The sequence below is a fragment of the Lonchura striata genome, chromosome 15, assembly GCF_046129695.1.
Source record: "Lonchura striata isolate bLonStr1 chromosome 15, bLonStr1.mat, whole genome shotgun sequence".
Taxonomy (NCBI): domain Eukaryota; kingdom Metazoa; phylum Chordata; class Aves; order Passeriformes; family Estrildidae; genus Lonchura; species Lonchura striata.
The window spans coordinates 1,727,202-1,740,692 of NC_134617.1; the positions used below are offsets into that span (position 1 = coordinate 1,727,202).

The 13,491-nt window shown below is 62.6% G+C and overlaps 2 protein-coding genes across 2 annotated transcripts; one reads left to right on the forward strand and one right to left on the reverse strand.

The window, feature by feature from the left end:
* Positions 1–7,133: 7,133 nt before the first annotated feature.
* IL17B (interleukin 17B) lies at positions 7,134–8,694 on the forward strand. The gene is made up of 3 exons (XM_077786748.1): positions 7,134–7,154; positions 8,012–8,298; positions 8,451–8,694. The coding sequence occupies exons 1-3, from the start codon at positions 7,134–7,136 to the stop codon at positions 8,692–8,694; spliced, it is 552 nt and encodes a 183-aa protein (XP_077642874.1).
* Positions 8,695–10,258: 1,564 nt separating this feature from the next.
* PCYOX1L (prenylcysteine oxidase 1 like) lies at positions 10,259–13,231 on the reverse strand. Its single transcript, XM_021532146.2, has 6 exons — positions 13,205–13,231; positions 12,749–12,955; positions 12,130–12,304; positions 11,839–12,050; positions 11,609–11,749; positions 10,259–11,069 (listed from the first exon to the last, which is right to left on the reverse strand). The coding sequence occupies exons 2-6, from the start codon at positions 12,771–12,773 to the stop codon at positions 10,411–10,413; spliced, it is 1,212 nt and encodes a 403-aa protein (XP_021387821.2). The 5' UTR covers positions 12,774–12,955; positions 13,205–13,231; the 3' UTR covers positions 10,259–10,410.
* Positions 13,232–13,491: the final 260 nt, after the last annotated feature.

Sequence of the window (13,491 nt, forward strand, 5' to 3'; positions counted from 1 at the left end):
GAATCCAGCACAGAGCTCAGCTCTGGAGCAGCAGGAGCAGCCTCTGCTACATGAAATTCCCGAGGGAGAGCCAGGGAGACACTGCCAGCTTCAAGTCTGGTTTCCCAAGGTGGTGACGTTCCCTGGGGGAGCACGGAGCTGGTTCTGGGCTCTCGTGTCCATCAGTGTCCTGCTTTGTGGGCAGGAGGCTGCTCCTGGGCTATGCACAGGCACAGGGGTTGCTATAACCTCGCTGGGGACAGGTGTGGAGTAGGAGTCAGGCAGGGCAGGACTTCCAGCAGAAACACATCCCAGAGAGGGCTCCCACCATCCTCAGACCCCTGAGCTGGTTGGGAGAGCCCCAAAACCAGGGCCAAGGCCTCTCTGCCATCATGCCAGGCTTTGCACAGGGATGGTGTGGAGTGCTTGGCATCCCTGAGGCTCTCCCTGGACTTTGGCACCACCTCAGCACCCGAGCCACTGAACATCCCCTCAGCACTCCTGGGACATCCCTCATCCCAGAGGGAGCTGCCAGCTGCAGGAAAGGAGAAGCAGGGAGCCAGCCTGGGCACAGCACCTGCCAGGAGAGCAGGGATGGCAGCAGCAGTGCCTGGATCTGCCAGGGAGAGGCACCCGGTGGCCTCCGAGGAGCCAGAGCCACCTGCGAGGCACCTGGAATATGAAACACTTCCCAAGGGCTGCTCAGGAACAAACCCAGCCCATTTTGGAATTGCTGCACACACAGAGGTGCAGTGGCCCCTGGCAGCACGGGTTTTACCAGGGCCCAGGAGCAGCTCCCAGCAGGGCAGAGATGAGCCCAGGCTGCCTGAGCTGCCATGGGGATGGCACAGAGCACATCCCACGGCAGCTCCACCCTTCCCCTGCTGCTGAGCACCTTGCTGGTGGGCCCTGAGCTGGGACAGCACCTGTGGGACATCCCCAGGGCACGTGGGGCTCTCCCTGGGCACTGACCCTCCCTCACTGCTTCCAGTCCCTTCTGTCCCCAGCTCAATGCCCACGCCGTGCCCTGGGAGCCAGCAGGGAGCTCTCCCAGCCCTCCCACTCCCCTCTGCCTCTGCTCTCGGAGGGCTGGCTTTGAGTGAGGCACAACCAGGGGCTGCCATTAAACAAACACTATAATTAGAAACCAGGTTCCCTAAATGAAGTGAAAAATGTAACGTTAGCCTCTGTTTGTTCGCTGGATGCTGAGCTCTTGTTCCATGACCCGGAGGGGTCGTGCCCTGTGGTTTCTGAGAAGCCTTAATAAGGTAATGTTTAGGAGGTTACTATCTTTACAGCTCTTGTCTTATTACAACTCCATAAGAAAAACATTTGGGGCAAAGCAGGATTCCTTGGCGCGGGTTTGTTTTTGTTACTCCTTCACTAAGATGCTGCCCAGCCATCCTTCCTCACCACACACTCAGTTTCAGTATCTCCACTAAAATGACATTTTTTCCCACCTCTCACTGACCTCCCGCCTCTCTGGCTGGGTGTAGGGGCAGGCAGGGGTCAAGTGGCAGCGACAGCTCTGTCCAGGCAGGTGGGGAGGGCACCACTGCCTGCACAGGGCATGGTGCCACAGGGCACTGATGGAGAGGGAGCCCCTGGGCTGCTCCCACCTTCCCAAGAGCCTGGCACGTGCTAAGAGGAGAAACCCTTCTCCTCCAAGCCCTGTTAACATCCAAACACACCACATTTAGAACCTTTTCATCTGCTGCCCAACGTCAGAGGGGGCTGCTGGAGGGCAGGAGGGCATTTCTCAGCCCATATTTCATTACAGCCCCTGCTCCCTCGCCCCTGGCAGGGCAGGACAGTGATGAATGGCGAGCTGGGCTGCAGCAGATCTGGAGGTGACCTTCAGGATGGGCCAGGGCTGCTCTGGAAATCCTTCCCCCCCTGGACTGCAGCACACAGAGGCACGGAATGGGGAGCTGGGAAAGGGGAGCTGGGAATGGGGAGCAGGGAAAGGGGAGCAGGGAATGGGGAGCAGGGAATGGGGAGCTGGGAATGGGGAGCTGGGAATGCGGAGCTGGGAAAGGGGAGTTGGAATGGGGAGCTGGAATGGGGAGCAGGGAATGGGGAGCAGGGAAAGGGGAGCAGGGAATGGGGAGCTGGGAAAGGGGAGTTGGAATGGGGAGCTGGAATGGGGAGCTGGGAATGGGGAGCTGGGAATGCGGAGCTGGGAAAGGGGAGTTGGAATGGGGAGCTGGAATGGGGAGCAGGGAAAGGGGAGCAGGGAATGGGGAGCTGGGAATGGGGAGCAGGGAAAGGGGAGCTGGAATGGGGAGCTGGAATGGGGAGCTGGGAATGGGGAGCTGGGAATGGGGAGCTGGAATGGGGAGCAGGGAATGGGGAGCAGGGAATGGGGAGCAGGGAATGGGGAGCTGGGAATGGGGAGCAGGGAATGGGGAGCAGGGAAAGGGGAGCTGGGAATGGGGAGCTGGGAATGGGGAGCTGGGAATGGGGAGCAGGGAATGGGGAGCAGGCAGGAGGCTGTCTGCTCTGACTTCAGTTCCCACCTGGTGATGATTCCTCAGCAGGTTGGGGGTGCCTGCATGGGATCCCTTGCCCAGGGACACAGAGGGAAGTTTGGCTTGGTCACAGCATCAGTGCCACTGCTGAGCTTTGCATTTACCTCCGCCCTGGGAACTGGAGCTTGGACTCCTGCCCACGAGAAAAAGCCACCAAAGCCCTTCAAATAAGAGGCTTTCTCCTCACAGACCCAGAGGGCACTGCTGCCCTGGCAGCACGTTCCTGGGAGCATCCTCCAGCCCCCTGGCCTTGCAGGGGAGGTGCTGGGGACGGCTCCGGGCTCCGAAGGAGCAGCCCTTGCCACAGCCAGGCCACCCTGGCAGGACTGGCAGGTCCCACCTTTGCAAATCCAGCACAAAATGAAGCCACCCCTCCAAAGCACTCAGGTGTGGCAAGCACATTTCTCTCCCTCTCAAGATTTTTCATAGAAGTACACAGAGAGAAATAAAAGAGAAAACAATTTCTATTTCTACTCCTTGTTTTTGCTATGTAGAATGTGTTTAGAAAATGGTTTACCTAGAGTGAGTGATTAATTAGATTCTGGTGAGGATTGTTTGAGCCTGATGGCCAATCCAACCCAGCTATGGCTGGACTCTCAAGAAAGAGTCATGAGTTGTATTAGAGTTTAAAAAGTAGTATGTAATTTCAGTATCTTCCTTTTTATATCGCATATTAACATATTTTAACATAGTTATAATAAAGAAATCATTCAACCTTCTGAATTGAGTCAGACATCGTCATTCCTTCCCGTTGAGTTCACCTGCATTTACAACACTCAGGGGTTGGTGTCTGACTGCCTTCGGCTGCGGGGGGAAGGAAAACCGAACTATTTGGAATTATTTGGAACTATTTGGAATTATTTGGAATTATTTGGAATTATTTGGAATTGTTTGCTGGTGGGGCACAGGCAGGACAGGCTGAGGCCAGGAGCCCAAAGGGCTGGAGGAGATCAGAGGACAGGCGCAGGGGGCACGGATGGCATGGGGCCAGGCAGGATGAGAGGACCCATGGGCAGCCAGTGCCTCAGTGGCCCTGCACCCTCCCAGCCTGGAGGGGACCGCGCTTCTGTCCCCCTGTGCTGTGGGGACCTGAGGCTGCCAGAGGGAGCGGGCAGGGCCAGGGACGGAAGGAAGCGGCTGTTCCCAGCGTGGGGAGCGGCAGAACAGGATTTTTCCATCAGGTGCTCTGTCTCCTAAAGAAAACAAAAGGCACGAGAGGAGAGGGACGGGAGGAACCAGCGCGTCTGGATCGTGTAAGCAGCGACGTTGCTGTAAACGCCGGCCGGGTGATGGATGCGCATCTGCCCCGCTGGCCTCCGGTCCCCCGAGCCTCCTGCCCGGGGTGCTGCTGTCCCCCCAGCCCCAGAGGAGAGCCCGGCTCAGCTCTGCCTCCCGACGCCCAAATCTGGCTCTCACGGCATCCAAAGGGTGCGATTTACAGCCAGCCCCGAGCATCGCCCCACTCCCCGCCCGGGGAGGGAGAAGGGGAGCTGGATTAGGGCTGTATAAATAATATTGTGCAGTGATTATTGCGCAGAGACCTCGGGCTGCCAGCGTGGTCACCCCTCCTGCCCAGAGTGGGGCAATGCCCCTTCCCTCCCTCAGAAAACCCCTCCTGCCAGGATCAGGGCTTTTGGGACAGTGGGGGCACAGAAAAGGAGGGGTCCTTGTCCCACAGGAGCTGCTGGGGGAATAGCACCCATCCCATCGGTGCCAGCAACAAATTCCTGGCCGGCCTGTCCAGCCGTGCCTGTCTCTGTGTTTATGCAATGGCAGGAGCCGGCAGAATGAAGCACTTTTTGTTTTGCCCTTTTTTGAGAATGGGGCGTTTTAATTCCCACCAAACAATGTTCTTTTTCCAGCAAGCTTAAAATAAGCCTTTTTGGCTGGGGCAGCTCTGGAGCCGTTGTGCAAATAAGGATGTGAGCTCCGTGCTCTGGCTGGGCCAGCACTACCTGCCAGGGGGGTTTTGGGGGGACACGGAGGCCTGATCCTCCTCCCACCTCACGGAGCTGCCTCTGGCCAGGACAGCTGGCTGGAGCTTTCCTTTGATGAGTGGAAAATGTTGCTCACCCAGAGATAGGGATGAGGCCGTGCTGGAGCCTCCTGCCAGACCCGCCTGTCTGGCTGGGGTGTGCTCAGGTGTGCCTCACAAAGCCCAGCAGGAGCAGCGTTCAGGGGCAGCCTGGTGCCCGGAGAATGGCCATGCCCTCAGAGTGGCATCAGCAGTGTGGCTGCCCATTGCCCAGCACAGATGGAGGGGACCTGAGCCCCCACCCCAGCAGCTCCCACCCCTACAGGGACATTTCTGCTCGTGGGAAACTGCACAAAGCTATTTTCTGCCAGCGTGGAGCTGTGGCCTGACTTCCCCCCATTCCCTTACCTGCAGTACCCGTGGGCTCTGCCCCTTGATCCCTGCCCAGCACATCCCTGCTGCCAAGCGTGAGTGTGGCACGACACGGATGCCCTGCATCTCTTGGGCTGGGGTGGGTTCCACAAGGCAAATAAACACCTGGGTTTACTCAGGGCAGGTGGAGCTTATCTTCACAGCCTCTCCTGCCCCATTTGGATCTCTGCTCCCCATCTCCAGGCCTCGCTCTCCACCCAGATTTCCCATGGCAGTGTGGCAAAGCGGTGACAGCAGCAGAAATGAGCACATAAAAAACCTGAGCGACCTCTCCCCTCCAGGTAACCCCTGCCCAGGAGAGCCCTGGGGGTGGTTCCAGCACTCCAACCTCAGCACACCCTGCTCCCAGGGATGGCACTGCAGCCAGGATGGGCACCGGAGCCCCCCAGCCCTCCTGGAGGCAGAGCTGACCCAACCTCCCCATGCCAGCCCCTTCCCTGGGGCGAGCCCGCTGGGGAAAAGCCTCCCACGCCCGCCCCCAACTCCTCCAGCTTATCAAATTTGGCCATGTCTGAAAAGGCCTGGTTTCCTTTTCACCAAAAAAGATCAAAACTGGGTAATTGGCTGCCGGCACAGATGCCTCCGCTCCTCTCTCATGTGTAAACAGCATTGCCGAGCGCTGACACAACGCAGCGCCCGCGGCTCCACCGGCCCTGCCGGGCTGCCACGACACGGGTGAAAAGCAGGCACAGGTTGGCTCAGCACCCCAAAAAATGCTGGTGGCCAGAGGCCGGGTGCTGCCGTACACCTGAAGCACGGGCAGGAGGTGCAGGGCTCCTCGGGCAGGTCCTGCAGGGACAAACGGGACACTCTGCCCAGATCCCAGCCGAGGGGACAGCGAAGCTCTGAAGCCTGCGGGGCTGTCCCTGGGCATGGGGACGTGGGCTGGGGCCCAGGGCAGGCAGCAGGAGGGGGACAGCGGGAGCTGGGGGTGCAGAGACCTTGACCCTATTTACGGGGTTTTCTAGAGGCACAGTTGATGGACTGGGAAAAGGAGGCGGATATTTCCCTCTGCCCTGCGAAGCTCAAGGGCCTCAGGTCGCTGGGGGTGCAGAGTGAGGCGGGAGGAGGAGGAGGATGGAAGCATCCAACGGAGGAGGGCAGAGCCGGCTGCCCGGAGCGTGCGAACAGCGGCGGGCATCGCCCGCGGTGGGGCTGGAGGGAGGAGAGAGGGATGGAGGGAGGGATGGAGGGAGGGATGCACGGAGGGATTCAGGGAGGGATGGAGGGGAGGAGGGATGCAGGAAGGGATGAAAGAAGGAGGGATGCAGGGAGGGATGGAGGGGCGGAGGAATGCAGGGAGGGATGGAAGGAGGAGGGATGCGGGAAGGGATGGAAGGAGGAGGGATGCAGACGGGAAGGATTGGGAGCGGTTGGGTGGCGGACAGCACCATCGCGTGGCACTTGACCGCACGGACAGAGGCAGAGCAGGGGTGCAATGCCAGCCCTTGTCCCCTGGACGGGGAATTACAGCCAGCACCCCCGTGCCTCAGTTTCCCCCACCGCAGCACGCTGCACCGCGGTGCCTGACCCCGGAAATCCAGGGCATCGCCCAGCACACCCAGCACCCTGCAGAGCCACGGCCAGCTGTGGGCACAGCTGCTGCGTCCCCATGGCAGGAGCTGGAGGACAGCAGAAGGGGAAGGGTTTGGGCACACACAGACCGGGAGTGCAGGAAGTGATGGCTGCCATCATCTCACTGCTGGGCAGAAGGGTCTGGGGGCTCCTGGGGACAGCAGAGCTGCTGCTGCTGGTGGCTCAGAGATGACAGAAGACCCTGAGCCCCACGGTACCTGCTCACCTTGCTGCCAGCTCGGGACACAGCCACCCTGCTCCTCCTGTGAGCCCCTGCTCCACCAGCCCAGCAGCCGTGTCCTGCCAGCCCTGTCAGGGCTGTGACCATGCTGGTGACACCAAGAGAGCCCAAACCCCCTCCCCAGAGCACGTTATTGCCAGGAGAGCCCCTCAGGGCTGCCTGGGCCAGAGGGGACCCACCACTGACCACGGTGGCCACAGCCAGCAGAGCCAGCGCCCGGGGCGGTGACGGGTGGCCGAGTCCCAGACCACGCTGGCCCCCTGCCCTGTCTGCTCCGAGGCTCCCTGGCACCTTGGGGACCAGCCACACCTCTGGCAGGGCATGGCTGGGGGCTGGGGCTTTCCCTTTTTAGCTGCCCGGCTCGCAGGGACCGGCCACACTGCAGGACAAGCGGGCGGCCATGGAGCGGGCTCCAAACCTGGTAGGTGCCTCCCCGGCAGCTCAGGGCTTGCTCCTCGTTTTCCTTCTCTACCAGAATGATTTGCATGCTTGTTTACCTGGGGTTGTTTGCTTTGGAGGTGCCCGCCGTGGCCTGCCAGGGCCATGGCCCCCATGCCCAGCAGGGTGAGGATGCAGAGGTTGGGAGGGCAGAGCCGTGCCAGCCCGGCCGGGCAGTCCGGCACCGGCTGAGCCTCCCTGCCCCGGGGCACTGCCCAGCCACGGGCAGGGTGTGGGGCAGCCCGGGCCACTGCAGGGACACGAATAGCAGCGAGCAGGACTACAGAAAGCAACTTTGTTCCCTGCTGGGCAGCCTGCCGGGTGCCAGCACACGGCTGCTCGGCCCCGCGAGGCCGGAGGGAGAAGGGAAGGAAAAAAGCATCTTTTCTCTCTCACCGTCCTCAGAGCACAGAGGGAGGGAGAGGAGGGTTTGGATAAAGATCTCATTCTTGACTGTCCCATCTCTGTAAGGCTCCTTTTAAACCAGAGGCTGCCCAGGTACAGCCTGAGCTGGTCCCTCCCAGCACGCAGCTGCCTAGGGTGGGCAGGGAGGGCACACAGGGCAGCACAGGCAGGGGCGCTTTGGGCAACACAATTTGCCAGCTGCAAGCAGGGTGAGGGGCGGCCACACACACACCAGCTCATCATGACCGTGTGCCCACCATCCCTGCAAAGTGCCCTCAGGTGTTTCTCACCTGCTGGCAGCACTGCCTTTGGGCACTGAATGTGCCACCTCAAGGTCAGCGTGGTCCTGCCATCACCTGGCGAGCCCTGGCAGGAGGGACAGCTCCCCTTCCGTGCCAGTCCTGCAGCCCAAGCAGACATCCTCTTCTTCCTCAGCTTCTCCTCTGCATCTTCACCTTCGCCATGGTCCTGGTGCCCGAAGCCAAGGACCAGAGCAAGGCAGCCAAGGGCAGGAGAAGGGGTCTGGCACGGCCACCAACAGCCCCCCCTGCCCTGGCCTGGGTGCCCGAGGACCCCTACAGCAGCATGGCAGAGTACGAGCACAGCATCCAGGACATGGTGCGCCAGCTGAGGAACGGCTCCGAGCCGGGGGACACCAAGTGCCAGGTGAACCTGAGGCTCTGGAGGTCCAACCGGAGGAGCCTGTCCCCCTGGGCCTACAGGTGAGCCCAGGGCAGGGCCCTCGGGGACGGGCACGGTCCCTGTGTGCCAGCACAGGGGCTCTGCTGCCTGCTGGGGGCTGCGGTGCTATTTCACCCACCCGCTGCCCCCACCACCGTCTCTGCAGCCTTGTCCTGCCTTCCCTCTCCTCCAGGATAAACCACGACGCCGCACGGATCCCGGCAGACATCCCCGAGGCCCGCTGCCTGTGCACTGGCTGCATCAACCCCTTCACCATGCAGGAGGACCGCAGCATGGCCAGCGTTCCCATCTACAGCCGCCTGCCCGTGCGCCGCCGCCTCTGCCCGGCCCGCCGGCCCTCGGGCAACGACAAGTGCCCCAAGAAGTACCAGATGGTGATGGAGACCATCGCTGTGGGCTGCACCTGCATCTTCTGAGGCCGCAAAGCCCCTCCCTGCAGCTCCCCCAGTGCTGGGCATCTCACCAGCTTGCTCCTGCTTCCCCAGCTTGCCCAGCCCTTTGGGAGAGGCCACCTTGGCTGGGCACCAGGGTGAGGGGAGGTCCCCGTGCAAGGGCTGCTCAGAATTTCCCTGCAGACTCTGTCAGCCTCAGCCCCAGCAGCCGCTCAGGGGACACCCAGTGCAGAGGCAGCCCTGGGAGCCACCGACTGCCCCAAGCTCCACGGGGAGCTCAGCTCTGGGCTGGGGGACAGAGGGAGCCAGATGGTCCTGCCCGGGGTCCCTCTGCTGGGCAGGACCAGGACCAGGACCAGGGTCAGGGTCAGGGTCAGGGTCAGGGTCAGGGTCAGGGTCAGGACCAGGATCAGGGTCAGGGTCAGGATCAGGATCAAGGTCAGGACCAGGATCAGGGTCAGGGTCAGGGTCAGGATCAGGATCAGGGTCAGCATCAGGATCAGGGTCAGGGTCAGCATCAAAATCAGGATCAGGGTCAGCATCAGGGTCAGGATCAGGATCAGGATCAGGATCAGGGTCAGGATCAGGGTCAGGGTCAGCATCAAAATCAGGATCAGGGTCAGCATCAGGGTCAGGATCAGGATCAGGATCAGGATCAGGGTCAGGATCAGGGTCAGGGTCAGCATCAAAATCAGGATCAGGGTCAGCATCAGGGTCAGGATCAGGATCAGGATCAGGATTAGGATCAGGATCAGGGGCAGGATCAGGGTCAGGACCAAGGTCAGGATCAGGGTCAGGATCAAGGTCAGGATCAGGATCAGGGTCAAGGTCAGGGTCAGGATCGGGATCAGGATCAGGATCAGGATCAGGATCAGGATCAGGATCAGGGTCAGGATCAGGGCCAGGATCAGGCCTCCTCCCTTTCCAAAGTCCCCACTTCCCTTCTTTGTTTGCTCCATCGCTGCAACAGCTCTGGCAATGCCCAGCCCTCCCAGTCCTTCCCAGCCCTCCCAGTCCTTCCCAGCCCTCCCAGTCCCTTCCCAGCCCTCCCACAAGTTCCTCAGTGCCTGGCTGGGCAGTCCAAGGAGTGGGGCGAGCTGCTGGTGGCTTGGGCAGCTTCTGAGGTCTCAATAAAGCGCATTGCTGGCCCTGGTCTGAGCTGCCCCTGCCTTGGCCCCTCAGGCTGCCCCTCTGTCCTGCCCAGCTTCTCCCACTGGGGCGCTTGTGGCCCCCGAACACAAGCCTGGCCACCCCCAGAAGCACAGAGCACCTGGCAGGAGCTGTGAGAGCCCTCCTGCATCCCTGGGGCACAGGAGCAGGGCTGGGCTCCGGGCATGGGAGAGGCCGTGGGATCTCCAGCCCTGTGAGGCTCCCAAGGGCAAAGCCAGGAAGGCAGGAGAGACTGGTGGGAGCTGGGAAGCTTGGGAGGACCCATCTGCTGCCAGTGCCAGCCAGCCTCACCCCTGAAAGCCCCCCAAGATCCCTCCAAACAGAGTGACCCTTTTTCAGGAGAAGGCACAGGCTCCTTTCCAGCAGAGCCTGGGGTGAAGTAACAGGGAAACTGAGGCACACGGCACAGACACAACAACACCGGGCAGGAACTGTATTCCTGAAGGCCTTCAAGTCACCGGGACACAGCCTGTCCCTTGTCCCCCAGCCCCCCCAGCCTCCCCAAGGCAATAAATACTCCCCAGACTGCCACACAGCAAAGCTCCTGGCCCAGCACCCCTCACGAGCTGGTCACAGCTCCGTCTTCACCTTGTGCATCAAGTCCTTCTGGTCGATCTTCTCCAGGTCCTGATGCCAGCGGTTGTAGGCCAGCAGGGCCACGTTTTTGGCCGCCACGGCGATCATCTCCATGGAGCTGGCCACCCACTCCACGCCGCTGAGGTAGAAGAGGTTCTCGTGGAGCACGACGGGCGGCAGGGCCTTGGCGGCGTCGTAGCGCGGGTGCGCCTGCCGCTCCGTCACCTGCACCGAGTAGTAGGACCTGAAGAGGGTCTTCAGCTGGGGCTTGTCCAGCGGCTGCTGCGACAGCACGCGCCACACCGCCGCCTCCTGCGGCTGCTTGCGCCGGAACGCCGCCGAGATGTTGACGGGGCAGATGTTGTCCATGGCGTGGAAGAAGAGGTCGGGGGTGTCGGTGGTGAGGATGCTGGTGAAAGGGAACAGCTTGGGGTCGGGGAAGCCGAAGTAGGAGGAGTTGAGGTAGCCGTGCACCACGGAGGTGACGGAGGGCTGGAAGGCTGCAGGGAAGTCGGCGATGGGGGGGTCGAAGTTGTCGAAGGTGAAGTTGCTCCTGCTGGGGTGCAGCGGAGTCGTCACCACCACCAGGTCGTAGAAAGCCGAGCCCTGGCCTTCGGGGCTCTCGTAGTGGACCTGGTACAGGGCTCTCCCCTCTGAAGAGACAGGGGACAGTCAGGAGCAGCCCTGAGGCCCAGCTGGTGCTGCCCTGACCCTCTTTTCTCCAGCCCGACCTCCATCCCCAGGTTTTCCAGCACACACCAGTGCTGGACCACAGCAGTGGATGGTTATGGATGAGTTTCTAATGCCTTAGGGTGGCAGAAAGGCTTCGTTAAGACTCTGCGAAATGGTTTCCAGAGAAACCCAGCCTAGTGGGGGCAAAGAGGACTAGGGAAACACAGCCCACATCCCAGGCCCCAGATATTTTTCTGCTGTGCTGGAAAGGGGAGCAAGCCTGCAACAAGGATGGTGCTACAGGAGAACCTGATGGACCTCAGGAGGGAGGGAGGGCAACCTCAGGGCTGGTTGCTGCAGGGTCCCCACTGGATCAGACCAAGGGAGAAGGACAGACCCTCAAGCCCTCTCCCAAATGCCTCACCAGGACCAGGATGCCCTCCAGCCACAGCATTCCCATGCTGCCACCACCAACCTCCCACCCTGGTGCCCGCAGAGCCACAGCCGTGCCCAGGCTCACCTGAGCTGTGCAGGGAGATGCCTGTCACCCTGGCTGAGATGACATTGGCTTTGGTCAGCTTCAGCAGACCTGAACACACCAGCTTATTCCCTCCTTCCACCGCCCAGGTGCTGCCCTGGGCTCCCGCCAGCGACATGGCCCCTGCAGAGAGGAAGATGAAGGTGGCTCCAGAGCCTGGGCCGCAGAGGGGACACTGAGGAGCGTCGCAGAGCACGAGGAGGTGGCTTCACCTGCGAAGGCGGGCACCAGCACGGACTGGCCGTAGCTGGAGCGCAGGACGGCGGCGATGACATCGTCCACGAAGCGCTGGGTGACGCCCACCTCCAGCAGGGACTCGGCCACCGAGCGCTGGGTCATGTTCACGAAGGCCTCCCCGCCCAGCGAGCGCAGCAGCTCCTCCAGGCTGGAGAAGGCGTAGCCGTGTGCCTGGTACTTGTAGATCCTGCAGGGGACGGGAGCAGGGGGCACCCGGTGATGCCCTGGCGCCAAGGAAACCCCCCCAACCCCACGGGCTCTCCTACCTCATGAACTTCTCCATCACCTCCTCCACCCACATCTGCAGGCGCAGGAAGCTGATGCCGTAGTGCCACCAGAGGCGGAAGAGGTTGAGCAGGTACCAGTCGGTCTCCTCCAGGACGAAGTGCTCCCCGCTGAAGATGGCGCTTTTCCCGGCCACCTCGCGCCGGTGCTTGAGGCCTGCGGGAGCAGAGGGAGCCGTGGCTGCCCCTCCCTGGGGCTGGCTGGCTCCTGGCAAAGGCCAGCACTGGACATGTCCCAGCAGGGACACGGGCAAGGATGCTCTTGGAGGGACACCAGGAATGAGACCCCAAGGCACGGGTTCCCAGCCACATCATGTTGGGGCATCTCATGGAGCTGCTGCTGCCTACCGGGACAGACTGGCAGGAGTTTGGGAACAACCATGAACACTAATCCCACCAGGACCCCCTGATGTGACCACCCCATCCCCTTCTCTCTCCAGGGCACAACAGAAGAGACAGCAAGGGGGTCACCACATGCCTGGGGTGCCAAGGGCGACTGGCAGGAACCCTCCCCACTACCCCAAGCACAGAGCCCGGGGGTGCCCAAACCCCAGAGCTCAGCGAGGGGAGGCCACGCGAGCGCTGGGACGCGCAGTCTCACCCAGGATCTTGACGAAGTCCTGCATGTGGAGGCTGAGGGCGTGGATGGAGGCTCCCCGGCTCTCATACTGCTGCTTGTTGACGGTGACCGTGGCCAGGCGGCCGCCCACGCCCGCCGCCTCGTACACGTCCAGCTGCACCTGCGGCCCGAAGTGCTGCTGCAGGAAGTAGGCGGCGGCCGAGCCCCCCAGCCCGGCGCCCACCACGGCTGCGGGAGAGAGCGGCCAGAGGCCGGGTCAGCAGCGCCCCGGGGGTCGCGCCGCTCCCCCGACGGCCGCGGCGGGGATGCGCGGGGATGCGCGGGGATGCGCGGGGATGCGGATGCAGCGTGCGGAGCGGAGCGGAGGGCTGCGGAACGCTCAGCGCCGGCCCCGGCAGGGCGGAGAAGGCGGCCCGGTGCTGCCGGCCCCACCAAAGGCTCCCGGATACCCAGCCCAGCCCAGCCGTTCCCGCGTACCGATGGAGCGCGGCGCGGCGCGGGCGGCGGGCGCGGCCGGGAGCGCGGCCAGCAGCGCGGCCAGGGCCGGGAGCACCGGCAGCACCGGCAGCAGCGGCGGCAGCGCGGCGGGCGGCGGGGCCATGGCGCGGAGAGCGGCGCCGGCAGCGCCCGCCCCGGCCCGCCCCTCCCGCAGGCTCGGCCCCCGCGCCCCCCGCTCCGCCCCGAGCCCGGCACGGCGCGGCCGGGAGAGGCGGCACCGGGCCCGGGCTCCGCAGGGCGGAGAGTGGCGCTGAGGGGACAGCGGG

Coding starts and splice junctions, on each gene's coding strand:
- IL17B (XM_077786748.1), top strand. CDS start 7,134: ATGGAGCGGGCTCCAAACCTG. Junction 7,155..8,011: donor TGGAGCGGGCTCCAAACCTG/GTAGGTGCCTCC, acceptor CTTCTTCCTCAG/CTTCTCCTCTGCATCTTCAC. Junction 8,299..8,450: donor CTGTCCCCCTGGGCCTACAG/GTGAGCCCAGGG, acceptor CCTCTCCTCCAG/GATAAACCACGACGCCGCAC.
- PCYOX1L (XM_021532146.2), bottom strand. CDS start 12,773: ATGCAGGACTTCGTCAAGATCCTGG. Junction 12,305..12,748: donor GGACTTCGTCAAGATCCTGG/GTGAGACTGCGC, acceptor CTGCTCCCGCAG/GCCTCAAGCACCGGCGCGAG. Junction 11,750..11,838: donor GCTGGTGCCCGCCTTCGCAG/GTGAAGCCACCT, acceptor TCCTCTCTGCAG/GGGCCATGTCGCTGGCGGGA.